General features: G+C 33.5%; 6 protein-coding genes across 6 annotated transcripts; 3 read left to right on the top strand and 3 right to left on the bottom strand.

The window, feature by feature from the left end:
* Nucleotides 1-1,941: 1,941 nt before the first annotated feature.
* On the bottom strand, nucleotides 1,942-2,417 carry LOC142532648 (uncharacterized). Its single transcript, XM_075638984.1, has one exon. The coding sequence runs from the start codon at nucleotides 2,415-2,417 to the stop codon at nucleotides 2,118-2,120; it is 300 nt and encodes a 99-aa protein (XP_075495099.1). The 3' UTR covers nucleotides 1,942-2,117.
* Nucleotides 2,347-5,667, bottom strand: LOC142532646 (DNA N(6)-methyladenine demethylase ALKBH1A). The gene is made up of 7 exons (XM_075638982.1): nucleotides 5,486-5,667; nucleotides 5,211-5,362; nucleotides 4,731-5,068; nucleotides 4,142-4,280; nucleotides 3,983-4,049; nucleotides 3,773-3,894; nucleotides 2,347-3,540 (listed from the first exon to the last, which is right to left on the bottom strand). The coding sequence occupies exons 1-7, from the start codon at nucleotides 5,578-5,580 to the stop codon at nucleotides 3,404-3,406; spliced, it is 1,050 nt and encodes a 349-aa protein (XP_075495097.1). The 5' UTR covers nucleotides 5,581-5,667; the 3' UTR covers nucleotides 2,347-3,403.
* Nucleotides 5,668-5,786: 119 nt separating this feature from the next.
* LOC142532647 (uncharacterized) lies at nucleotides 5,787-8,410 on the top strand. Its single transcript, XM_075638983.1, has 5 exons — nucleotides 5,787-6,171; nucleotides 6,488-6,591; nucleotides 6,797-6,910; nucleotides 8,144-8,227; nucleotides 8,340-8,410. Exons 1-5 carry the CDS (start codon nucleotides 5,880-5,882, stop codon nucleotides 8,394-8,396), a joined length of 651 nt encoding a protein of 216 aa, XP_075495098.1. The 5' UTR covers nucleotides 5,787-5,879; the 3' UTR covers nucleotides 8,397-8,410.
* Nucleotides 8,411-10,140: 1,730 nt separating this feature from the next.
* On the top strand, nucleotides 10,141-11,690 carry LOC142533182 (uncharacterized). The gene is made up of 2 exons (XM_075639849.1): nucleotides 10,141-10,469; nucleotides 10,637-11,690. The coding sequence occupies exons 1-2, from the start codon at nucleotides 10,458-10,460 to the stop codon at nucleotides 11,564-11,566; spliced, it is 942 nt and encodes a 313-aa protein (XP_075495964.1). The 5' UTR covers nucleotides 10,141-10,457; the 3' UTR covers nucleotides 11,567-11,690.
* Nucleotides 11,691-14,315: 2,625 nt separating this feature from the next.
* Nucleotides 14,316-17,367, bottom strand: LOC142533627 (arabinogalactan O-methyltransferase 1-like). Its single transcript, XM_075640455.1, has 2 exons — nucleotides 16,592-17,367; nucleotides 14,316-14,826 (listed from the first exon to the last, which is right to left on the bottom strand). The coding sequence occupies exons 1-2, from the start codon at nucleotides 17,152-17,154 to the stop codon at nucleotides 14,514-14,516; spliced, it is 876 nt and encodes a 291-aa protein (XP_075496570.1). The 5' UTR covers nucleotides 17,155-17,367; the 3' UTR covers nucleotides 14,316-14,513.
* Nucleotides 17,368-22,400: 5,033 nt separating this feature from the next.
* On the top strand, nucleotides 22,401-26,175 carry LOC142533436 (ranBP2-type zinc finger protein At1g67325). The gene is made up of 10 exons (XM_075640195.1): nucleotides 22,401-22,549; nucleotides 22,825-22,870; nucleotides 23,520-23,635; nucleotides 24,119-24,389; nucleotides 24,560-24,627; nucleotides 24,905-24,956; nucleotides 25,048-25,157; nucleotides 25,340-25,364; nucleotides 25,472-25,623; nucleotides 25,860-26,175. The coding sequence occupies exons 1-10, from the start codon at nucleotides 22,541-22,543 to the stop codon at nucleotides 25,860-25,862; spliced, it is 852 nt and encodes a 283-aa protein (XP_075496310.1). The 5' UTR covers nucleotides 22,401-22,540; the 3' UTR covers nucleotides 25,863-26,175.
* Nucleotides 26,176-26,401: the final 226 nt, after the last annotated feature.

Here is a 26,401-nt window from a genome sequence, read left to right as displayed (position 1 = left end):
TGATTGGCAGGGAGGGAGTAGTTCAGAAGAGGATAAGATTGATGCTGTGCGTGGGATACAGTGATTTTGATATTTTGCTGTTCATCCAGTCTCACCAAACCAATTGTGGTGTGGTCAAATGTTTAGATTGAAATCATTGGTTTTCGACAAATTTCACGCTTATTAGGGCTGATAAAATAAAATAAAATAACATTTCAACATGGCCCCCAATGTCATGCATATCCCTTTGTTTTTCGACATTGTTTTACTAATATATGTCTCTCTTTCGTTTTATATAAAAATCTTGAAATGAAAGAAATATAGATGTAAATGGGAACAAGAATTAAGCTTCCCCCATCTAAAAGGACATCGTATTCCCTTTTAATCTCCACAATAGCTCTATCTTTATATATCGGTGAACATAATTTTGATCGACGTAAAGAAACATGGTTCCTTGAAAAATATTAGTAGATCATTATCTTCAACTTCCCAATTGAGTTCTCCGTTTTAGAGTGAAAATTTTGGTTGGTAATAATTTGATGATAAATTTAGAAAGATTTGTTTCCCTATAGACTTTAATCAGAGTATGTTAAATTTTGGGCCCGTTTCTCAAATAACCCATTCAAAAATTATCGTCGTAAGAATGAACAGCCTGGGCTGATCTGGTCTTGGGCTCGGATAGGCTAGAAAAGTGAAACAAACGAAGACAGAAACGCAATATTTGGGCCGAACAAAATTTCAATGTGAAAGGCAGTTCATATCAGTACCCAACTCGGTCCAATTCCAGCAATGTTTTCGAATTATTATACGAGATGGTCTCTTGTAAGACGGTCTCACGAATTTTTATTTATGAGACGAATCAACCTAACGATATCTACAGTAAAAAGTAATACTATCAGCATAAAAAATAATATTTTTTCATGGATGACCCAAATAAGATAATCGTCTCATAAAATACGATCCGTGAGACCGTCTCGCACAAGTTTTCGAATTATTATACCGTTTTAAAATGTATTTGTCTTTCAAAATGCATTTATCATAAAATTAAAACAAACTTTATATATCGTATTATAACTAATACAAATTGTATAAGCGCAACCATGATGCATGGGACAACTGGCAACCGGTAAATTTATACTATATTATTAAGTGTGAGGACATGATAATAACTACTTAGAGATGACACCATCTTTTTCTTCCAATTTTACCCTTATATGATACTAATATTACACTTTTGTTTTTTGTTTTTTTTCAATTTCAACAAACAATCTTCCAATTTTACTCTTACATTAATGACCCGACACCACTCACCTGCGATCATTGCTCATAGGACTATTTCAACCCAGGCACTGGAGCTTTTACCTTCCCATGATTATAACCCAAGACCTCCTGGACATATAAGTCTTGGCAGCAATCCTAGTACCAGTTGGGCTAGTGGTGTCGGGTCATTATAATAAAAGGCGTCTTTTATTGTAATGACCATGGGCTATCCCGATCTTGGGCTCCCTCGGGGGCCTTGTCCCGTCTTGGGTTTCCCATTGGGGCCTTTTCCCTCACGGGCTTTCTACATGCGCCATTACTCATAGGATTCTCCACACCAGGTTGGTGGAGTGGTACATCCCCAAGTCTCGAACCCATGACCTCCTGACATAAGTACATAGTTCAAAGAGACTTGGTACCAGTTGAGCTAATGATACTAATATTACACTTTTGTTTTTTGTTTTTTTTTTCAATTTCAACACACTTTTATTTTTTTTTATTTCAACAATTCAAATATCAATTTAGTCCCTCCATAATTTGTCAAATTTCACCTTAGTCAATCGATAATGATAAAAAATATTATATGTACGCGCGTGTGCAGAGTAACGAGTACAAATAATTTAACCATATGGAATCCAATTTCACCATTGAACAGAAGGCAGTTGCACACACTTTCAGGAAAAAAGTTGGACAAAGGTAATATGTGAGAATATCTCATTTCATTAATCTATCATTGTATTTGGCTTTTTTTTTTCCTACTTCAATCCAAAAGATTCAAAAGATTATGCGTACAATCAATTCAAAAGAAATTGATGTTACAAAATATAGGTGCTAAAAGGGAATCAATCCACCCTTTTCTAAACAACTCCGGTTCGCCTTCAGCGAGACCCATTCGATGCAGATACCTGAACCGGGATTGGACGGCCCGTCCCTGTTCCACCACAACTATTGCACGCCATGCGACCCGAACCAGCACAGGTCCGACAACCCACGTCACCATCCGACCATCGCGAACAGATGCAGGAAACCCGGCCCGACCCGTTGCATCTGGGGCATCTAGGCCCCCGGCCAGAACCCATCATCGGGTTTTGAATCTGATCTATTACCTGTTTCACGACAACTGCTCCGGCTAACACGCTTAGACCAGTCGCTAATTGGGTTATCACAATCGGACCCATTCTTTGTATTGCTTGTATCCTTCTCTTTCCGATTGTTTCGAGGAAGAAAACTGGGAATAATGAGCGAAGATATTTGGGGGTTTGGGTGTTTTTATTGTTGTGGTATACGAGTTTCCGTGAAGTAGTGGTGGACGAGTACACGTAACAGCAGCGTGGTGGAAAAAGCTGTGGTCTTGGGGTGTTTGAGGTGTTTTTGGAGCTTAGTAAAGATTAACAGAAGGGGAATTCATATTTGGACATCTTGATGGGTTATTTTGTTGTTTTCTTGATTCTGTGGTGGCTTTCGGATCTTTTTTTTCCCCTTTATTTTCTTTCCTTAGGAAAAATCTGTGGCAAGATCAAGATGCGCGATTCTTCTTTCGAGCACATATAGGAGGAATCTAGGAAATTTCTCGATATATTATGTAATAAGAAAATATAGATGCATATTTTGGTTTTAACCTCAAAATAACGAAAATGGAGACAAATAGGCTCGCATAGCAGTTCAATCCAAGTTCAACTTGAATGAGTTTTCAAGCTCAAATTATTATTATATTTATTTATTCGAATGTTAATTACAATTTGCGAATAAAATATGAAGCTTGATGTCCAATTACTTCAAAAAATTACTCAAATGGAATTAAAACTAAACAATTCTTATTTGATCGAGTGCGCCTACACGAATTAAACCCACACGAATAAAAAATGTTTGTCCACGGCATCATACCCAACTAAAAATCAGACTTTTCTCAACAATGAACAAAGTTTGTCAAACTTTACGAACGACCGACATATGTCAAAGTCAAAGTTGTACAACAAATAGGTGGTTGTAGACAGAGAACAGAAATTTGAATAACATGAATCATCACGGTGAAAATAAATTAGACCGTCAGATTAGCGATTGCAATTATAACTCGAACTAAGAATTTAAGTTTGGATAAATTAACTGCTCAACTTCTGGGAGAACTGCCATGCCAACCTGCTACTTGTAGCAACCAATCAACTTCTTAGAAAACTTGTCTAATGTTGATGTTGATTCTTGAAGTCCTGATGTAATCCAAGAATGAAAAATCTTCGTCCACAAAATGTGATTCAAGAGTGTCTATTTCAGCATTTACCGTGTCTGTAAATATACGGGGGACGCCTGCCAACCAAATGCTCATAAATTTCACATTATTTTATGTATAGATTGAACAACACAGAAAAAGGAACTCGTTAATCATCAGTACTCGCTTAATATAAGCATTACTAGAATACAGAATTTGTTTGTGAGGATATTGTAATCATCATCAGTCATTTAAAATAATTTACCAATAATGTCTCCAAAGAGGACAGCAAATACAGCATTTTGAACTAAGAAGCAACGGTATAATTACCATGAAAGCATTGCCTGGCTTCCCCAGCCATGAGTACAACATCACCGCTTCTAAGGAACATTGCAATGGGTGAATCTTCCCGAGATTTCCCTCCGAGGAGGAAAATTGCTTTGCAACCCAAACTGTGGAAAAGCATTTTTCTCAATACCATTGCACTTACCAAGCTAGTGAGAAGGCACAATTCATTGGACTAAGCCTAACAAAAAGTACCTCATGCTTACAATCGGTTTACTCCAATCTTTTTCCATGTCATCAAGGTGCCCACCAAGCATATCACCTTAAAAGAAGAGCGTGGATATCAATCATATAACCAGGTAAGACTGAAAATCCTTTATGAGTCATTTAAGATGTCTGAAGTATGAGAGACACCTAATCCAAAGTAATTCACTATTGCTGCTTCTGGCTGGAATTCTTCACCATGTGGCATTGCAGGTGCAGCCATTCTTTTAGCCCGCTGACATAATGGATTGGGTATCTTCTTGTGAGGGAGATCAACGTTATAGCTCCGCTGAACCAATATTAACAATGCTTGTTCAGCATTTATAGGACATGAAGAACAGTAAATAATGTGTGCATGTCAATATGTATTATTCATAGAGAGACGATCCCAATTTTATTACACAAGGCCAGCACAATGCTATGGAAAGGATGGGGCACTCAATACGAGTATTGCACGGACATCAATCTAAGACTATGTAACATAGGTTGTGGAAATAATGTAAAAACAGTATCACGACATATGGAGTGAAAATAATTATGCATGAAAAAGAAATATTTCAACATGCAACTACAGTCATATAAAAGTGATCTCTGAGAATTTAAGACTGATCATCACAGACCTTTGCACTACTAGGTATCCATTCAAATTAAACAGATGAATTATCAACAAAATTGGTTTACAAAAACAAAATTGATAAAAAGTTATAAACAGAAATATCAGAAAGACTTTTAGCTTCACCTTGGACCAATCAAACTGCAAGCCAAGTGTGCTCCATCTCAACTTCCGCATCAACAAAGAAGCCTGTACTGACTTATATGCATCACTCCCAGACAATCGATCCATTTCCTCAACTAATTTCCATTTGGGGTTACCAGTCTCAGAATCGACACTATCAGGATCCTTCTCTTCAAACACCAATGCCTTCCCTTGTGTAGCCGAAACAAATAAGTCCGGTATCGGCCCATAAATTGCATCGTGATTTGTTCTATTAGGGTATTGAGGAAAACTCGTCAAACCCTCCCTTATCCATTGGCATTGCTCCTCAAGGCTCAATGCACTAGGAATAAAATAAAAACCTGCATATCAGACAAATTACAGCAATTTGAGGGGCAAAAATTTACAACTTGTTTATAACTTCAATTATTTCATTCAGAAGAACTGATATATGTCATATCATGAAAATCCAGCATAATCACTATAGCAGAAATCCTGGCATACCTGGTCGATTTTTCAAGCAGAAAATAGGCCTATCGAAGTCACATTGTAACGCGGTAACTCCTTCCATAAGTTCATCATGGCAATTGTACTTGTCTAAAATTGACTTGAAATCAATTACCTCGGATAAATCTACAGGTCTCGGTATCTTTTTCCTGGAATTACAATCAGATGAAAACCTCAAAACAGAACTAAAAAACATCATATTCCAACATGGTTAGTCAAAACTCAGCAATAGAAAAACTACAGGTAAGAAGGTAATAAAAAGAAGTTCGTACTTTTTGGAGCTATCGTAATAAATCTTGTATTTCTTCTCCGCTTTGCGAAAAGCTGTTCTCTCCGATTCTTCATTGATAACTTCTGAATCGTGCATATTAGGTGATTGATTGACTCTAATGGCTGAAAAAATCTGAAATTTGATTTAATTTTTAATTTGGAATTTTGGCTAGGGCTTATTTATTAGCTGAAATACTATAAAAGATTATTTATTTATTTATCTATCGACCAAATGTAAGGGGCTCTGTGGTCTTTTCGCGGAATACGTCCGTCTGCCTTTAGCCGAACACGTACTGCTCATAGCAAAACAAATCGGTGCCCAAAATTTCCCAATTAGTAGGAACTCATACATATTGCATATATACGCACTGTAATTTCTCCACCAAGATTTCAAAAATGGCATGCAGAAGTATTCTCAGAAACGTTTTCTTGACAGAAATTTCAGAATCATCTCTGCCTTTACCTTTCATGAGCAATTTTACACCAATCATTTCGGCCCACCAGAAAATATCGACGTTGAAACCAAATTGTGGCTGTAAAGCAGCAATATGTTCTAGGAACGAGGTTGCGGTATCTGCTAAAAGTTCTCAGTTTGCAAGAAATTGCGCAAACTTTGGAAGCGCATCTTCTTCTGGCGACGATTATGAGCAAGAACCACCTCAGGAAGCGGTGTTGAAGGCGATTTCAGGTGCATGTTTTGGCAAATTAACTTATTTTGGCAGCAAATAAATAAATATGGATTTTTTTTTCTTGTTCGAGTGGCGGCTGGGCGATGCTTTTCTTGAGCAGCTTGTGCGCTTGTTTCACCTGTGGTGAGAATGCTCAATTGCTAGAAAAACAGGGTTTGTGTGGAATTTAAGGGAAAATAGTTCGTTTAAAATCTTCGAGGCATTTTATTTGAGGGGTGCAATAAACTTTGCTGTGTTGTGCTTTCATTCTTTAATTTTACATAATAGAATTTGTATTTGGAGAGGGGTTTTGAGTACATCTTTCAAAATTATCAGAAATTTCAAAGACAGATGGAAGGGTTAGACAAACGACGAATGTAGTGATTGGGGGTACAGTTACCGATGATTCGACTAATGAATGGCTTGCTCTTGATCAAAAGGTATGCTCCATTCTATCTTGCCTACACCTTTTGTCAAAATTTTGTTTCGTCGATTTCATGGGCGGAAACATATTCTCTGGATAAAGAAGACATTATTTAACCATTAATCTTCAACTCGTGTCTCGAACAATTGCAATTCTGCTTCTTGGGTCTGTTCGGCTTTTTGAAATATTTTCGACTGTCAAATATCTGTTTTCCTGCACAGGTAAATTCCTATCCAACAGTTCGAGGATTTACTGCCATCGGTACTGGGGGTGATGATTTTGTACATGCCATGGTTGTTGCTGTTGAATCGGTTATTCACAGGCCAATCCCAGAAGTAAGCATCTCTCTTTTGTGATTTTTTATCTAGAGTGTTAGGATGAGTCATCTACTGAAGCAGATTGCTAAAGGGAATGCCCCGTTTACTTCCATCCAAATGTGTTATTCTGTACCGAAACAGTGAATCGAGTGTTGGTGATGAACTGCAGAAAAAGATAATCTTTTAGAAATTAATGTGCATAGTAGGTAGATGCGGGAGGATGTAAGGTATCCTGTGACTCTGTTCCCACTGCTACCACAATCTTGGCACCATTTTATCTGTTCTTGGCACCTCTACTGGGACTTGTCATCATTTTTAGTGAAACAGCATAAATTGCATGGGGAAAGCTTTTTTTAAACCTAAACTAGCGATGCTATGTATAAATGGCTGAGCTCCATTATTTTCTTCGGCATTTCTCTGTCAGACTTTATGACTCCGACTCTTTTGTAGCACCTTCTGTTAACTGCAACAAGTACATTGCTTTACAGTATCGGCCTAATCTATATTTCAAACATATGTTATTGTTGAAAATATGTGAGTATTCAGTCGGATGATACGACCTCTAATTAAGATGTGGATTCCTATCTGACTTTTTTCTGTTTCTTCTTTTCCTTGTATGGGAATTTGCGAATTGCAAATACATTATAGCCGAAGAAGCAGTGAGTTGGAGCTTTGGTTGCGTTACAATTAGACGATGTTTTAAGCGGTTGAGTTGGATGATGACAGATTGGTCTTTGACATCACACGCTAATATCTTAATGTAAAAAAGAGACAAAAAATGTTTAATTCCCGGGCATTGTCAATGACACGTTGAAATAAGTCTATGTAGTATTGATACTGAGAGGATTTAGGTTTTGTGGTGTCTGATTTTCAGATGTTGAAAGAGGCTCATAACTAGTACTTATTAAAGAACTGATTTTGATCTGATCAACGAAATGTCGTCGGTTTCCCTCTTAGCTTTAGTTCTTCACTTTCTTAGCTAGGAATAAAATATCCTGCCTGTCCGTTAATGGATCTATAACATTTTGATGTGTATTTAGGCTGTATTATTTTTTTTTTTTGGTTGAAAAACGGATCATTTATCTGGATGAATCCCTTTTGTTTTTCTTCTCGGTATCTCATTATTGATCTCCAGTAGCTCTACTTTTTAATCATACATCTAAACAGTTTTAAAACTTCTATCACTTGTATCCTTGACCAAAATTTTCGAATTTTAACCACAAAAGTTCTCCACTTCTTCTTCGGGTACAGGGTCAAGTGAAACAGAAGATCTCATCAGGTGGCAAATATGTATCAGTGAACATTGGTCCTGTTCGAGTTGTTTCCAGCGAACAGGTGCTACTATCTCCTTCACTCTCGATCATTTGTACGCATGTTCAGGCACACACACATGTATGTATATATATGTCAGCATGCATGAATAACGCAATCTATACGTGTTCTCCAGGTTCAAGCGGTGTACAATGCTATGAGACAAGACGAAAGGATGAAATACTTTTTGTAGATGTACCTCAATTTTTTTTAAAAAAATCCTGGATACAAGCCTTCTCATTATTGTCGTCACTTTTGCATATTAAGGCTCACTTGTAATCAATTACTTAATTTTTCTAGCGAATGGATCATAGGCTTAAATCCACCACCGTTAGAGGAAAACCATTCCCAGCATTCAAAACGAAACTATTTAAATATTTTAATATTATATTGTGCTCTGTCAGCTGAAGCTACATAGTGAACTTATTCTTCAGATTAAAAAAAAAACATATCAATAATGTCAAGCATGACTAGATTTTTGTTTGTAATAAGTAGCATCTTCTTGTTCTTTACACATCAAGTAGAGAAAACTGAGCATGAATCCAAGCATGTGAGGGATTTTATTCACGTTGTTGTTATTCATTACCAACCTAACCATTTTGACCAAGTTGTTTGACCCCTTTTACTACACTTTTCATTGTCTTTCTTGTAGTTTCTTAAAATTACAGAGTTTTCTGAATTTAATATAATCTTTAATTTTTTTTTAAAAAAAAGTACTATACGTAAAAATATATTACAAACAAAACAATTATTTATATGTTTGCAACGGTTAATGAGATCTTACAATGAGTAAGATTTTTGTGAAACGGTCTTACGAATCTTTATCTGTGAGACAGGTCAATCTTATCGATATTCACAATAAAAAGTAATGTTCTTTGCATAAAAAGTAATATTTTTTCATGGATACCTACATAAAAGATCTATCTCACAGAATACGATCCGTGAGATCGTCTCACATAAGTTTTTATCTATTAAAATTGAGATATCATTCCTACCATGAGTCATTATTGGTTCCTACAATTGAGATATTATTCTTACTAAAAGTTATCATTGGTCCAAACACGTTTAGGTGACAAAAAAAAATGTAAAATAATGTTTTCTCTAAATAAAATACTTAATATTTCATTGGCTGATAGCATAATTCTGCTCAAATTCTGAAGATGCTTCCGATCAATTAATAATTGAACTTATACTATAAAATTTATTTGTAAAAGGGCATCAATTTTCTTAGTCTATATTATTAAAAAAATAATCCTATTTTGTTGGTGCAATAAATTTCAAAAATGGGTAGGCCCAAACCCTTCTCTTTTAACGGTAATCACTTGCTTAAATTGTCACCATCTCTAATGACAATGATTTAGGTGCTAACTCGTCATCATTATTAAATATTATCAAGATTAATAAATAAATTGAAACCACTTGTCCTTTTTTTTTATGCAATTCATTTCTTAATTATTGTTTATTAATCACGAACTTGATGGGTAAATACTCGTAGGCACAAGTCTTGGTCAATTTTATGCTAAAATTCAATGTATTTTAATTGGTGATTTGTCAAATTTCAAATCAAACTTATGATAAATACGAGAGAAAATCCTCTGCCTTTTTTTTGTAATATTTTATTTTATAAAATAATTGATTGCCATTTTCTACACAAAGTTAGAGCATCGATTAATCTTACTGTTGGCATTAAATAAAAGTCCTTGATCGAAAATGAGATCTCTTGCGGACTTCACTTTATACAGTAATTATTTAAAACTTTATGATAATTTAAATAAATCGACCAGCCAAATTAAATTTGATGGGGAAGTACACATATTTCCTCGTATAAAAATATTTAAACCAAAGTTGTATTAATTATCACATAAAACAAATTTTAATGATTCTAAGTTTTGTGGGTCATCTTGATGTCGTCTACGGCGGCGTTTATCTGTTTGTCACGTCGTTTTATCATAATGTTTTCGTATATATTAATGTTTCTCGTAGTTGTATCCACATTTGCATTCTTTTAGCAAGTGCAGATCAAAAAGAAATCATGTTACAAAACATCCAAGAACAGCGGAGTCCTACTCCTATCAATGGAGAATCCAAGGCACGTATCATTTTTTGTGGTTTGTTGCTTCATTTCCTTTTATATGTAATCATTATTTTTTTAAAAAATTGTGTGTATTACTAGAATGCAATTGAACGTGAAGAAGGAGAATCTTTGAATGTATCCTTGCCCAACTCACCAAATCAAAGTAGCAGGCCAAGCAGCATGGTGATCAAGGTAATTAGTTCAGTCAACCTACTGTATTTTTTTCAGATTTCGAGCCTGGTGTATATATTTTTGGAAGAAATATGAATTGATTTCCCTGTCAAGCTTGCCATTGTTCTTGTTTTATGCAAATATATCATAGAAGTGTATTTTAATTTTATTGCATAAACGTTCAACAGAAACCGAATAGAATGATTCCGCCGCACTTAATAGCGGAGGCAATATCAACTCTGCCTGGATTTGATCTGAGATGGTCAGGCCCCATAACCCCAAGCGAAATGCAATATGTGCAGCAATATGTCTTTGCAAAGTATCCTGAATACTGCAACGGCCTAGTTGAAGATTTAGAAACTGATAAAATAGAACTTTGTATCAACGAAGATTCCTCGGAACCCATGTCCGATGACAAGAAAAGATCCCAGAAAATGATCCGGGATTCGTTCTTTTCGCCTTCTTTTACTTCTAACAACGAAATGTGCAAGGTCCAGTTAGAACCCTCGAAACTACTTGAAACCCTCGCAAAAAAGACTTCTTTCCAGGGAAACTTTATCTCCATCCCGGAAATTCAAGCCCGAAACCGAGCCTTGCAAGACTGTGGATTGACGGAAGAGGAATACTTGGTCATATTCACAGCAAATGTAAAAGAATCAATGGTGATGATCGGTGAATCATACCCTTTCTTCAGAGGGAATTACTACTTGACAATTCTTGGAGAAGAGATTGATTCAGTAAAAGTTTTTGTTTCATCTAAAGATTCGAAAGCAATATCTGCACCAGAGACATGGCTGAATTTGAGGATCAAAGGATCACAACTTAGCCAATACTTTAGGAGAAAAAGTAAGTATACTCCAAAGGGACTTTTCGCGTATCCAGCGTGCACGAACGGGGCTCGATCTTCAATGCATTGGATATCAGAAGCTCATAGGAATTCTTGGCATGTGCTACTTGATGCAAGTGGGCTAGAGTTGGGGGAAGATAGGCTGACGTTGGCGTTGCATCAACCCGATTTCGTGACATGCGTGGTCGATGTTGCTCATGCTCAGCCTTCGAAGATTAGTTGTCTTTTAGTGAGGAAGAACTCGTTTGATACTGCAGCGAGTTCTACATAGTTCGAGGTGACCTGAGAAATAATGAAATAATTCAGTTAAAAATGTAAGATGGATTTTTAGCTTTGTTTGTAAGGTTTGATGTTCAATTAATGGAGGAATTATCAAAATCCAAATGGAGTTTTTATACATTCTTCTTCTTGTATATGGAAGATCAACATGTGTAGATATACTGATAAATTTCATATTATGATGATTAACATATGGATGAACATGGATCAAGATGAAAATTGTATCTTTTTTCTTGTATATATAGATGCCAAGTGTTTTTAGGTACTCTGGTAATGGTGAATAATTAGTATATGATAAGTTTAGTGCAATCTCTATGCCCGTCTCTAACCCAAAACTGATATACAAATAACCAAGGTAATAAATTTGGCTTTATTTCACATTCTTGGATGGTTTGTTTTCCTTATTTTTTTTGTTATCATAGTTTCACAATCTAATAAATAACTAATATAAAAAATTATTGAGATTACAAGTTGACAATAACCCAACACATTATTAATTTATGTTATAAACTCAAAACTTTACAATTTTTCATATTTAAAATAAAAATTATAGAATATAGATATGAGGTGCTAAGATCCAATTAAAATAATAACATAAAAAGCAAAAGTTATCTTCCTCGACGGGTTCACATTTTCTCGTTTGTTTATACATCCACTATCAAACCACGACTTCATTTACAAGTTATGTTCAATTTCTTTTTCCCAGTAAACGTTCTTTACAATTAAAGGTAACAATAATAATAATAATAATAATATTTCTTTAAATTAATCTAATATTTATAATAGAGTTTGTAGGTGAGGGGTACGGATCCCTGGGTCGGGGAATATATCCCTAGATTTGGAGTGGTAGAGGTGCAGAGCCCCGAGCTAGGGTACGGAACCCTGAGCTTATTAAATAACCAAGATACGAACCCTGAGCCGGAGAATATATTCCGGGACTTGGAGTGGTCGAGTTGCGGAGCCCCGAGCTAAGCTACGGAACCCTGAGCTTATTAAGATTGTCCGGAGCCTTATACTTTCAGGTTTAGATATAATATTTTATGCACTTTTTGAGAAGAAAAGAACTTTATAATGTCTTCAAATAATAATTACATCTTAAAGCATAATATTTTTAAAATAAAATACATTTCAGGACAATTTCTTTCCATATTTTGCTTCGAACTGTGTTTAATTACATGTAATGAACTGAGATCAATTTCACTTTATTAGATGGTTTTTTTCCCTCGTTTTTTTCATCACGATCTCACAACTTACAAAGACGGACCTTTTATGAGGCCAACCAAGCGGTTGCCTTAGGGCCCGACCTAATAAAGGGCCCAAATACAAGAATTATCTTCGATCAACAATGTCGCAAGATAGACTAAATAGGCTAAATATGTTGTCGATTGAGAATGAAATAGTCTGACAATTATATTACACAGATTTGATAAATATGTTCGCCTTTCAAAAGCTAGACGAGTAGTATTTATGTAGTTATTTTAAAATTTTATTGAGTTGTTATTGATATAATAAATTGGTTTTGATATATTTATGTATTTATTAATATATTTGTAATTTACAAATTGAATTTTATATTTATTACTGTAATAAGAGGACTCATTTTTCAATTTTCGTTTCAGGCCTCAATCAGCACAGTTACGGCTCTGACAACTTATTGGCAAAATCCCAACGCAATAAACTCAAAATTTTACAATTTCTTTTCGGATTAAATAATTCACTTTAAATTGATATTGAGTATACTAAGGGTAATCATATCACTAAATCGATCAGATAAAAGTATCTTATTTATTTTATGCCTGGTATAATTTTTAAGGCAATGTTTTAATAATCAAGTTAGCGTGTTTTCTATGTTATATCACACCATATTGATGTGAGAATTCATTTTCTTTACGCGATTTTCGAGTTAACCATAATCTATATTTATTTATATATATAAATATATATATATATATATATATATAATATAGTGTTAATTGTTTAGTATTATTCGATCAAATTAAAAAAATAATAACACATGTAACGCATGTGTGCATCTTTTTTAATATATATGAATAGGCTTCAAACCTCAATAATTATGCTATTTTACCAATTTTGGACTTGTAATTAGCAAGCGAGATATTTAAATACATTTCTGACTATAAATAAAGATTTTTTAAACCGTAAAATTCATGAAATTTAGTCGAAGCAGCTCATTTTTTGTTCTCATTTACAAAACTTTTTCTTTGAGTTGCCTATGAAATTCGAGCTTGTCTATGAGGAGCTGGGTGGAGTTTTGGTACTTGCAGATTTCACAAAGGGTAATTGGGCGACAATTCTAGAGTGGGAGTGGTGGGCTTTCTCGACTTAACCATGGGATTTTGGAGATAAATTTTTTTTTTTTAAACCACAAAAAATTTACCATTATTCAAAGTTTGAAAACGAAAAAAAAAATGACAAGTTCTCTTTACCAAGAATATGAATTTGGTAGGCTGATATATCGAAAAAAGAGGAAAGAAAATGAGCAAATGTGCACGGATGTCAATTTCATTCTACTCATTGGACAATCAATTACACGACCAGAATAGAGGCAGAGAAACCATTGGTTTCTTACAAACGTGAAATGGGAAGAAGGTGAATAATGGAAGCTATGTTGGCCATTCTAATAACATATCAAAAATTATATTTTATCATACTATTTTATATTTTAATTTCTTATAAATCCGTCGATTATCCTACCATCGGAACCAAGTGATGCCTAATAGTAAATAAGTTGAGATTCAATTATTAAAACCGTAAAAGTCAGCTTCCCGAATTGGTTCACAGTTTTCTCATCTGTTTCACACATCCCCTATCAAACCACGGGTTGACGTTTGTAGGATATTTCCATGTAAAAAAAGTATTTCTTCCCAAGAAATATAAGTGAGTCACTATAACGCAACTCCGCCCACCCCACGCGCATTTTAACAGAAGTCGCCGCCCGTGGTGGTCGCCGCCGCCGGGGGAATCTCGAAATGCCACAACCTCCCCGCAGCTTTCACCAAATACTTCTTACACAGGAACTTTTCTGCGTACTGCTTCTCCACCTTGCGATTCACGTCGTGCAGAAACACATGCGTCACGCCAGGTTTCTTACTATTCCTCGCCATCACCGCCGCCGAGTAAATTGCCGCCATCCTCCCCGGCGCCTTCGCGAAGAACCCCCGCGGCGCATCGACCATTATCAAGTCCCATTCCGTATCGTACACCTTATCTGATAGCATGTTAAGTGCCAATCTGCAACCATACTTACAAATATTAGATATCTAACTCGTATATTCAATTCAGAATTTTGATAATTTTTAACAATTTTTTATAAATGATAAAATTTTATAGATTTAACAGATTTTTATTAACTTTTACAGAATTTCACAAATTTATAAACAGATTTATGTGGATTTATGTAGAATTTTTTGTGAAATTTTTATAGATTTCTATGAAATTTATTTTATAAAATTTTATAAATTTTATATTTAATTATAACATATTATTTTTTATTAATTTATTTAAACCAATAATTAATTGACATATATAACATATTCAATTTGAAATAGTTTTTTAATATTTATATTAATAAATAAATTTACTTATTTAAAAGTTGAATCATTTAATCTTTGTATGTACATATGTGGGTTTGCATACATGTTTGTAATTTTTTTTTTAAACATCGATTGATTAATCTGTAACCTTGTTTTTGAATTGATAATATACACGTGAAAAAAATATTATTTAGCATTATGTGGATATAATTTTGTATAAAAATATCATAGCTTACATATTAATTGAAAATGCTAAAAAAATTAAAAAAATCATGGTTGTTGCGATGCTATTCAATTATTAAGAATAAAGCGAAATTTTTTTTATATCTTTTATTATTATTGAACATGTTTTTATCATCTTTTATTATTATTGAATATTACATTAATTTGTATAAATCATAAATTAAAAATCACAAAATCAATTCTAGAATTAAAATTTTCATATGATATTAAAATAAAAAATTATTAAATGAACAATTAGTCAAAAAATAAAGATTTGAAAAGGAAAGATGAAAATATATATAGAGATACACATCAAAAATTTGAGAGAGTGATAGAGATAGATGAGAGGAGAGAAAATAAGTAGAGAAACGATGTGAAACGACACAGAGAGAAATAAATAGCTTGTGTATGAGTTAGAATTTTTAAAAATCCATCCAAATCTTTGGGTTGAACCAAATACAATTTTGACAATTTATAGTTATACCTTAGACTTTAATGTTTGTATGTTAATGAATTTAATGAAGTTATTAAAAGTTTATTGAAAATTTGAATATCTATAGAATTTTATAGAGTTTTTAAAAGTCAATGTTGAATATCACTTGACTTTTTAGAACTTTATGAAAGTATATTTTGAATAATATTAGACTTCTATACAGTAATTATAAATATTAGAGATAATATATATAAGAATCAAATAAATAAATTTAACTATTAATAAAAAAATTATAATTATAATACTAATATTAACATTAATTATAATTATATTGTTAAATTTATAAATAAATAGTAAACAAAAAGAATATTCTAGGAATATATTTTTTATTGTAAGATTTAAAGTAAATGGGCTGGAGATGAATGTTATATTTGGTGCAAAAACTACGTCAAAATAGATTCATGGGTTGAATCTTACTTAAGTTCAATTAGGTTTGCCCCCAACGCCACCACATCCATGTGGGAGGCGACCTATTCATTCATAAATTCTAAAATCATTACATGTTCTTTCAATATATATATATATATATAGAGATACAAAAGTCTGTCAAAAATAAAAACAAGACATTTAAATATCTCGGGTGGTTCGGATTAAATGCCTCAATTTTAAATTAAATATTGGTTTTTTTAAAAAAAATACATTAATTCTATTATATTATCTATCAAATTCGAGGAATAATAATATAATTTTAAAATAAAACAAATTTGCAATGAACGCATCTGAGAATTGAAGAACTTTGTTGGTGTACCTGCATTTCTCATTGCCGCGCAAGAACGATTTTTTCACTGAACAGTCGGGCTCCTGCTGGTAATGGCGGAGCAGCTCATCTGCCTCCGAGAGTTGGGTTCTGTATTTCACAGTCTCCGCCCTCAGCGTAGGAGCGTCTTTCAACACTGTCTGAACCCACTCGGGATCCTCCTCCAGGAACAACGTGGTGCCGCGTGAATTCAACGACGCCCACATGAGCGAATCGTGGCCCAGCCCGAAGACCAGGAAGTTGCAAGGCGCCGTCGTGGTTAGAACGTCGAAAGACAGGGTGATCTCGGCAAAAGATTGCTGCGGGACAACACGCGATGTCGCGTAGTGGCGAATCGCTTCCATCTGGAGCGACGTCGCGTTGCCGGAATTCTTTGTTCCCCACGCGCCGCCGCCTCCGCGGCCGCATGAGAGCAGGGAGGAGCTCGAGGTCCCTAGATGGAAGGATACCAAAATCACGCCGCCGATCAATCCAACCACCGCAAGCGCAAGATACCATGTTTTCTCAGGGATGAACTTCTTGTATCGCGGCTGCTGATAATTGGTTTTATCCATTTTCTGTGGTTGGTCTTTGTTAATCCGGGTTGGAACCAAGGATTGCTAGCCCAAATCAACGGCGTTTGAAATCTAGAGATGAGGATTCCATTGATTAGTGTGTAGGCCAAGAACGAAAGAGTTTGGTTGGGGAATGAACCAAACTATAGATACAGTGTACTGCTAGTGAAAAATGCATTCAAAATCTTTAAAAGATGAGGTTTAAGTCTAAATGACGCTAACTAATGGGGTTCACGTTTAATATCCGGTTCAAGTATACGGTGGCCCTCGTGTACAATAAAAATTAATTTTTTCAACATAAAAAATGATTGATAAATTATTGAATTAATAATAAAAAAATAAAACTTGTTAAATGATCTCACATATTTATATCCGTAAAATAATCGTAAGAAAATTTATAAAATTTTACTATTTTTAATTAATTATGATTATCATTGTCTATGCATGTGTTCATAAATTTTTTTATTAATGAATTTTGATTTATAATCAATTTTTTTTATATTCGAGTAATTACTGCAAGGATATTTGGATTTATAAATAGGTTATATATACAGAAAACTAATAAGAGCGCAATCCAACCAATTGTTGACGAATCTGGGTTTTTAATTACTCGTAGTTGAGTGGTTTGATTAATCATTTTGCTACGGTTTATAATGAGATGACACCCACTCTTGATTGTTTATAAATCAATGTTCCATTAAAATATCCTTAAGTTGTGAGTATTATTATATAAATAATTGACTTATCAATTAAACCCTGTTCATCGCCACAAAAAAATCTTGTGAATTCATCTTACTATAAAAATATCACTTTTTCAGTTACATTGTGAAAAATAATATGCAACTTATGTTAATTTGAGTTTAAAATATTATTTTATAAGTCAAATGTATCACTTTTAACGATAGGTATAGATCGGATTGACTCGTCTCACACAAAATAAATATGTGAAACCATTGTACAAGAGAACTACTAATTCATTAATAAATCACATCTTAATGAGTTGTTTCAAAGTGTGTCCTAATTATATATCACTCCCAGGTATATAAACTTATTCTATTTTTTCGATTCTCCTATTTGCAAAATATTATATTTTTATAAAAGTGATTAAATTTATAGAGTTGGAAAACACAAGAAGTTGGTTGTATTTGATAAATAAGCGATTATAATGCTACTTTTTTAATCAAAATCAATTTGTTATAATCAGAAAAAGCATCTTACCTGCTTTAAGATATCAATTAAATTAAAGATAAGTTAACGTACAATATGAGTTTAAGAAACAAACAAAACTGAGTTTTTTTATTAATAATTAAAGATAAGTTAACATACAATATGTATTAAAATAATACATAAAACATTATACAACAATAAATAATAATTATATAAACAATCATAAAATAATAATATATACCTATATTAATAATAAAAAAATAAAATTATAATAATCTATAAATGATGTTAATATAAATAATTAAAATAATAAGTAAATAATCAGGATAATAATATTAATATATGTACATATAATAAAAATAATTAAATATTTATTTGATAATAATAATTATAATATTTTATTGAATGATAGTTATTTTATCAAATAAAATAAAATATAGTTACGTGATAATATTGATTTTAAAATAATATTTTATTATTTTATGATAATATAACAATAACAAGAATATTTTTTGAGTGAATAATTATTTTGATTTTTTTTATTAAAAACTATGTAACTATTAAAAATAATTTCATTATATTATTTTTATTTCTTTCGAGTATCAATCATTGAAATGAAATATAATTATCATTTCATTCTTATCTATATTCTATTTCATTCCAAGATTAAAAAAAAAAATTTAGATTTTCATAAGTTTCAAAAAAATTTCTTTTCATTCTAATGTTAGAAGTATTAAGTCATTCAATCTTTTGTCAGCTTCTAAAATTTGAGTAATTGCTTTATACTTTTTTAAAAAAATCAAACTTAAGATAAATTTACAAATTTTGTCATACATATATTTTCTCTTTGTGATTTGGGTAAGTTATATTTTTGAAATTTGAGTAATTGCTTTATACGTTTTTTAAAAAAATCAAACTTAAGATAAATTTACAACTTTTGTCGTACATATATTTTCTCTTTATGATTTGGGTAAGTTATACTTTTGGATCTTTTAACTTTCGGCAGATGTTAATATTTTTTCATAGAAATTTTGAATTATACCTTAGACATGATATTATACATATCAACACAACATAGTTATCACGTTAGTGTCATATTGTAAAATATATAAGGCCTGCTTGATAGGGTTGATTAAGCCTGGATAGATTTTGTAGTACATGTTTTGACTTGTTTTAAAGGATCTTAACTGTCATTGTGATAGATTATTTTTACTTTTCATGTTGGAAAAGAAGTTCACGACTATGTCACATATTATAGCAATCCCTCCCAGTACCAAGGATTATCGGTAGCAAAATACGAAATTATTCCTTCATTTTAAATCAAAAAATTTCACAATTTTTAAACCTAGCTTTTCATTCACGCTCTCTATCTTCATCGCCGAAAGAAGATTTATGTATGCAAACCACGTTTGGGTTTGCACGACAGCTTCCGAACGGATATGTGATTTCTTCCCTATGCAAAAAAATTAAATCAGAAGATTCTCGCAATAAAATTACTTGCAACAACCAGCCTACTCCCACGGATTGCAACATATTTTCAGATCTAAGTAATTGTGTGCTCTGTGTAAAACTTCAAAACAATTATTTTTTTTACAGTGTTTGAAGATGCGAAAATACTCATACACGATCATAATCGCAAGCCGTCGTTGATTAGTGCTTGGTGTTTTCGGGTTTCCTTTCCTTGGAATCACCGTAAAAAAAGAAAAATCGGTGTGTAACACATGTAGGAAAGAACACTTAGAAAAAGATATTTTATGTGCTTTGTGAAAATTAGAGTATTTTGTGGTGTGAAATTCGATTGTGGTAATTTGATTGAGTATTATATGGTATTTTATGTGCTTTGTGGGAATTTAATTGAGTATTACAAGATATTTTGGTCAAAACAATATTTATCTCACTAATAAAAATTATACCACACATAAAATAATTAATCACAGAAGTATTACATTTACATATCATTTTTTATTAACCACGTATCAATCAAATTATTAATTATTTAATTACCTCGTCTCACTTGTAAATTAATCCCATAGTACAATGTAACACTGTAATTTATGTTTGAACTTGTACATAAACTTTTTGGATTTTAATATGCCAAAATTCACATGAGTCACAAGTAAGTTTAGATAGAAGCGACAAATAATAATATAATAATAACCAAATAGATCCAAGAGCAGAGGCAGACCTGACAATACTCCCATCATGCCTGATCGACAATTTCAAAGCTCCACCAATTAATTTCCCTTCTGAATCTGTACGTTGAGTTATTAAAGCAAAGAGCTTACCAGTTTCAAAAAATTTGTCTGCTGGGTAAGTTTAGTATATGCATGTGCTACATTTATAATATTATCGATTATTTGAGAAATTGATGTATGTGATAGCCTATTCTAGATAATTTATGTTCATATTCAGTATTCAATGCATGCATCAATTATCATACACATTATTCCAGCACGTAAATTTTTTTTATCGACATTGATCGGATAATTGTAGCTACAAGTGCTGTAAATTTCCATTTCAATTTTTTGACACGATTTACTATTTATGTCTTTTGGATCCGAACTTCTATCTTAAAACTGAAATCAAATGTGATTTCAATCCCAATTTTAATAAATTATAATATACTTTAAATTTCAGTTCATACTTCGATTCAAGCAAAGTCCATTTTAGGAAAAAAATTGATTTTCAATAGTGGCGATTTTGGGATTTTCCCTAGTTTTACAAAATATGGATATTCCCCCTTCACAGTGTCATTTTCCAAGACACCAAACTCAAGTGAAACTGTCTCACTGATCAATTTCGTGATACATATGTTCTATTTGGATCATCATTACTTTTTACACCAAAAACATTAATTTTTATTATAAATATGACAGAGTTGATACCATCTCACATAAAACCTACTATTTTCTAAGTTATTGCCAAATTAAATTCAAAATTTTCTACATATTCTAAATCATATTTTCATGTTTTCACTAAAAACCCCTTCTTGTAGTTCAAAAGTCAAAAGAAATACACTATTCTTTATTGCTAATCTATATAAAATAGCCTGAAATACACGATAAAAGATTTGACATAGTCAAATAATTATTGATAGTTGGATTACGTTCAATCAAATCCAAACCATGTTAAAAAAATTAATTAAGTGTTCAATTGCAATTAATTATTTTCTTTATATATGTACTCATCTTTCAAGTGGACTGGCCCAGTCCAGCTTATAATTGATCTGGACATGGCATGATCTGCCTGGATATGAGCTTGGGATAGTCCGCTCGGATAAAAGATTATATATAATATCTGGATAATAAATTTAAAAATACAAATATCAGAATTATACATAATTTCAGTTATAATAGAACCCGAGTCAAATTCTAGATAGAACAAAAATGTTGAAACAATCAATATCTTGTCAGTCACACCAAACACTATATTAATGTGTTCATTCATCAGAGTTGCGTTTGAATCGATTGACTTGATTTTGAACGAGAATTTGAAAAATGAATTTGAAAGGACTTCAATCTTGGCCCTTGGGTTTATTTGAAGAGTATGTTTCTTGTGAGACGGTCTCACGAATCTTTATCTGTGAGACGGGTCAACTCTACCGATATTCACAATAAAAAATAATATTTTTAGCATAAAAAATATTAATTTTTCATGGATGACCAAAATAAGATATATGTCTCACAAAATACGACCCGTGAAACCGTCTCACTCAAGTTTTTGCCTTGTTTGAAATATATTGCGATTAATATTGAATTTTTTTTAACTTGATATAAATTTATTTCAGAATCAACTTGAATTTTATTCATTTAAATAAGTCAAAAAAATCGAAATCCATAATTTCAAATATACTCATCCAATTACAACCCAAATTTTTACCCAAATAAAATTAACAGTTGATTATGGGCCCAGGAAAATGGGCTGCCTATTCTCGGGGCCTGGGTCACTACCGGCTCCGTATGCAAAACACGTGACCTGTCCAGCGGTTCATCGGGCCGTCCTTATCTATATCACGTTTATCAACACCAATAATCCGGGCCTTTAGGCCCTTCTTGTTTGTGCCCGTTTTAACAGTTGGGATATATATAAAATTAAGCGTTGTTAATTTGCTGACATCTTTTTCTTACCCTAACGTCGAGCTCGCTTCCGTGGCAAAACCCTCGATACAAAGCAATACATTTTTTCCTGTTCTCTCTAATTATTCAGATTTATTCTTGCGATGTCTCAGGTGATGCAATTTTTTCTCACTTTGATTATTATTATTAAATTTTCCAAATCGATTCGTTTAGCAACATTTTTGTTTTGTAGAAACTGTTCGTTTACATCTACTGGTTCGTGTTAGCTTTCGCCACTAGTTCTGATTTATTATTTTGTTGTTCGAAATTTTTTTGACTAAAATGGGGACAAGGATTTGTGTTGCGAAATTTGCCTATGGTCTCGTTTTATATATTGTTAATTTAATTTTTGATCGAAAAAAATCCTTCGTGTTTTCTATATATACAGGTCGACAACAGAAATCCTTCAGCAGCTAAGCGAGCCCGAACTGATGGTATAAGTTTTATGCCATTGACGTGTCGTTTTTTGTTTAAGTTTGTAAAGTCGGACCAGAAGTTGCCTATGGGAATCCAAATAAGGCCTTTCCAATATGTAGATTAGAGCACCTGAAGTAATTTGAACTGTTTTTATCGTCTGTTTTGCATGTCATACATGCGCATATTATATTTATGCTCATACCAGTGAGTAATTGTCTGTGGTGTCCGGAAATTTGGTTCTCCTGTTTTTACTTATTAGTTGGTATTGTTGTGAAGGATTAGATATCGTGTTTGTGATGATTTCTCTTGTAATGATGTTTCATATGTTATAAATCTCCAAATGGCTCCCAATTGTATGTGGCATATTTTTTTAGAAAATCTCAAACATTTGTGAGTTGTCTGGGCCGTCTTTGTCTTTCGAACAATTGTTGGTTCTAATGGATGAGTATATATGTGTTAGCCGGCGTAAATGTCTGCCCTTTCCGAGATTTACCTTGGTTGTTAAATGGTATTGAATGATATTGATTTATCAATTACAACCAAATTATCTCAAATTTGAAGGTGCATCTTTGGCTGGGTAATATCAGTCTAGTCATATAGCTGGACAAAAGTTCCTGGAATGTTATCAATGATTTTGGTATTCATTAGAGCCTGTTGTGTTTTTAGGTGGCCGGAGGGAAGATGACTGGACGTGCCCTAGCTGTGGCAATGTGAATTTCTCGTTTAGAACAACTTGTAATATGCGTAACTGCACTCAGCCTAGGCCAGCTGATCACCATGCTGTAAGAATTGCATATCTAAAAGGAATCCGTGATTGCATGTCTGCATGATGAAGGGCTGGTTGTTTTGGTGTCATAATTTTTATACAAGGGGTTTTTTTGTCTGGTGTGCTACTTCATTCTGTTTTGTGTATTTATGACAGCAGGAGTTGGTCTTGGAATTATGTTTTTTGATTACAAAAATGTGAACATCTTCATTTAAACACCCTCCCTTTTACCAAGAAAAGAAATACTCATCAAAATTCAGTTCTTGACTTCTCCGCCAGAAAACTAGGGTATATGCAAAATAGCATCGACTGGTTTAGATATTTTATTCAGGCCCACATAGTATCATAAACAAAATAGCTTTTTCACTATGGCTTCAGTCAATGTATCTGTTGTTGTGGGGGCAAGTTTTACTCTTTTAAATTTGAATAAAATTGCTTTCACTAATCTGTAATTTTTTGTTGTGTTTACCTTATTAACTTACGGAAGTATCTGCTTCAGAAATCTGCAGTCAAGCCAATGCAACCACCTCAGGGATACTCATCTGCTGCACCCTATGTTGGCTCTGGCACACCCTCAATGTATATGGGTCTATCGCCTTATGGTTCTTCTATGTTCAATGGACCATCTATGCCTCCTTATGATGTTCCATTTTCTGGGGGCTCGGCATATCACTACAACTACGGTAGTCGTCTGTCTGGTGGCAGCCCATATCGACCCTTGCATTTATCTGGTCCACCTCCATACTCTGGTGGATCATTGATGGGAAATGGTACTCTCTGGTTTTTTTTTTTTTTTATTGGGGTTCCTTTTTACCAAATATTATAGCAACCATGATATTATCCTAACGTGCTTTGAATTTTTTGCCGCTGTCCTTTATTTCCTTGTAATATCGTGCTGTAATAGTGTTCTTTGACGATCCGTGTTCTAATCATTCTCCAGGTGGTATGTATGGTGTGCCACCGCTGATGGACCGATATGGCCTGGCTTTGCCTATGAGCCCTGCCATGGTAATTTGTGTTTTTCAATCTTCTCTTTTACCTCTATCAAAATAGTTATCAAGGGTTTTATTATGCGACATATGTCTGCTACCTTCGGGTATTGGTAGAAGTCTTCTGTTAATATCCATGTTATATCAAGATCTCACATTATGATGTTTAATAAGAGGCATGCTTGATGGCTTTTATTCTGGTTACCTGTTTCCTGCCCTGGTAAAAATACCCGGTAATAATACTTGTAATTTGGACACTAACATGTTTTTTAACATGGGATGGTAATCTGTTATAGGGGCCTAGACCTGGGTTTTTCCCCGAAGATAGCTCTCAGAGGAAAGCTAGTGGTACGAGATGCTCCTTGTTGTAAATCTTGAATCTGGTTTCTAAACTTATTTTGTTTTTTTATTGAATCACCACATGTTTTTATCATCTTAGATGGAACTCGTGATAGTGACTGGGCTTGCCCAAAATGTGGCAATGTCAATTTTTCATTTAGATTGGTTTGCAACATGAGGAAGTGCAACACACCTAAACCTGGATCTCAGGTTGAATTCCTACCTTTTGTCGTCTGCCACCCATGAACTCATGTTTCTTATATCACCTGTTTACTTTTGAATTGCATAGTTGATACTAGAAATTGTTTTTTCCAGGGATGGATTTACATGGATTTTTTTCTTGATTTGTATTTCTTTGGTTTCGAAAGTAATTTGGAAATTCCTTTATGCAGGGCGCCAAATTTAACAAAAATTCAAGTATGTATTGCAAAATTTTTCCTTTGTTCAGTGAATGATTATAATAGTAATGGTAAATAATCATTGTCTGCTACCCTAATGATGTATTGGTTAATTTCGCGATTTAGAACCAGATATGCCCGAGGGAAGTTGGAAATGCGAAAAATGCAACAACATAAACTATCCTTTCAGAAGCAAGTGTAACAGACAGAATTGTGGAGCTGATAAACCCTCCGATACAGTGAACTCCCCGCCAGAGGCAGCTGGCGCAGATGATCAGGTCTGTTGTGCGCCACGTCTAATATGTATGAATTTCTTGTTTCATTTGGTACTTTTCGGACATGTATCAAATTCGAAAACCACTCAAGAGTGGGAATTTACACGCGAGCACTACTTTTGCTGGAAGCTGTTGCTGAAATTTTATCTCCTGTTTATTTTGATTCTTAAAAGTGTTTACTTGTTCATTTTAGTTTGTTGTGTCCTTTCATAAATTAACTACAGTTGTATACTTTCCAGTGAGTACTAAGCATGTTGAGAAGTTCCAGATTTGTCGTCCAGCGTTGCTCAGTTTGGGTGTCTGAAAGTCAGTCATGTCATCTTCCTGTTGCAGCGGTTGTCAAGTTATTATGCCTGTTCCCAATTCGTGTGTATTAACTCTAATGAATCCTAAGGTCTATAACCTTATGAAGTTGCATCATGTGTCTGCAAGATTGTCTCTGCTAGATTTACAAATTGATCGCCATTCTCTAGGATTCTGTACTCTGGTATTGCGTATTTAGTGTATGAAGACGTGCATTTCAGCTATATTCTATTGGTCAATTCGGTTTTAATAGTCTCTGTGCTGTTGAAGAGATCTTTGTTTTAGAAATCCCTAAATGTCCTCTATAATTTTAACCAGACCTTTCTTGTCGGTCGAAAGTTGTATGGTCGTTGTATCAACAGCTGGCTCTTGTTTGAACCTTCCATGGTGTCTGTCTCAAATTTTTTTGGTTAACTTTTATCTCCGTGGTAGCTTTCTGGGCGTGTTTCCCCAGTCTTCGTTATAAAATGTGATTCAA

Source organism: Primulina tabacum, chromosome 18, assembly GCF_025594145.1.
Source record: "Primulina tabacum isolate GXHZ01 chromosome 18, ASM2559414v2, whole genome shotgun sequence".
NCBI lineage: Eukaryota > Viridiplantae > Streptophyta > Magnoliopsida > Lamiales > Gesneriaceae > Primulina > Primulina tabacum.
The sequence above is the reverse complement of the archived record's forward strand: the minus strand, read 5'-3'. Positions and strand labels throughout refer to the sequence as shown.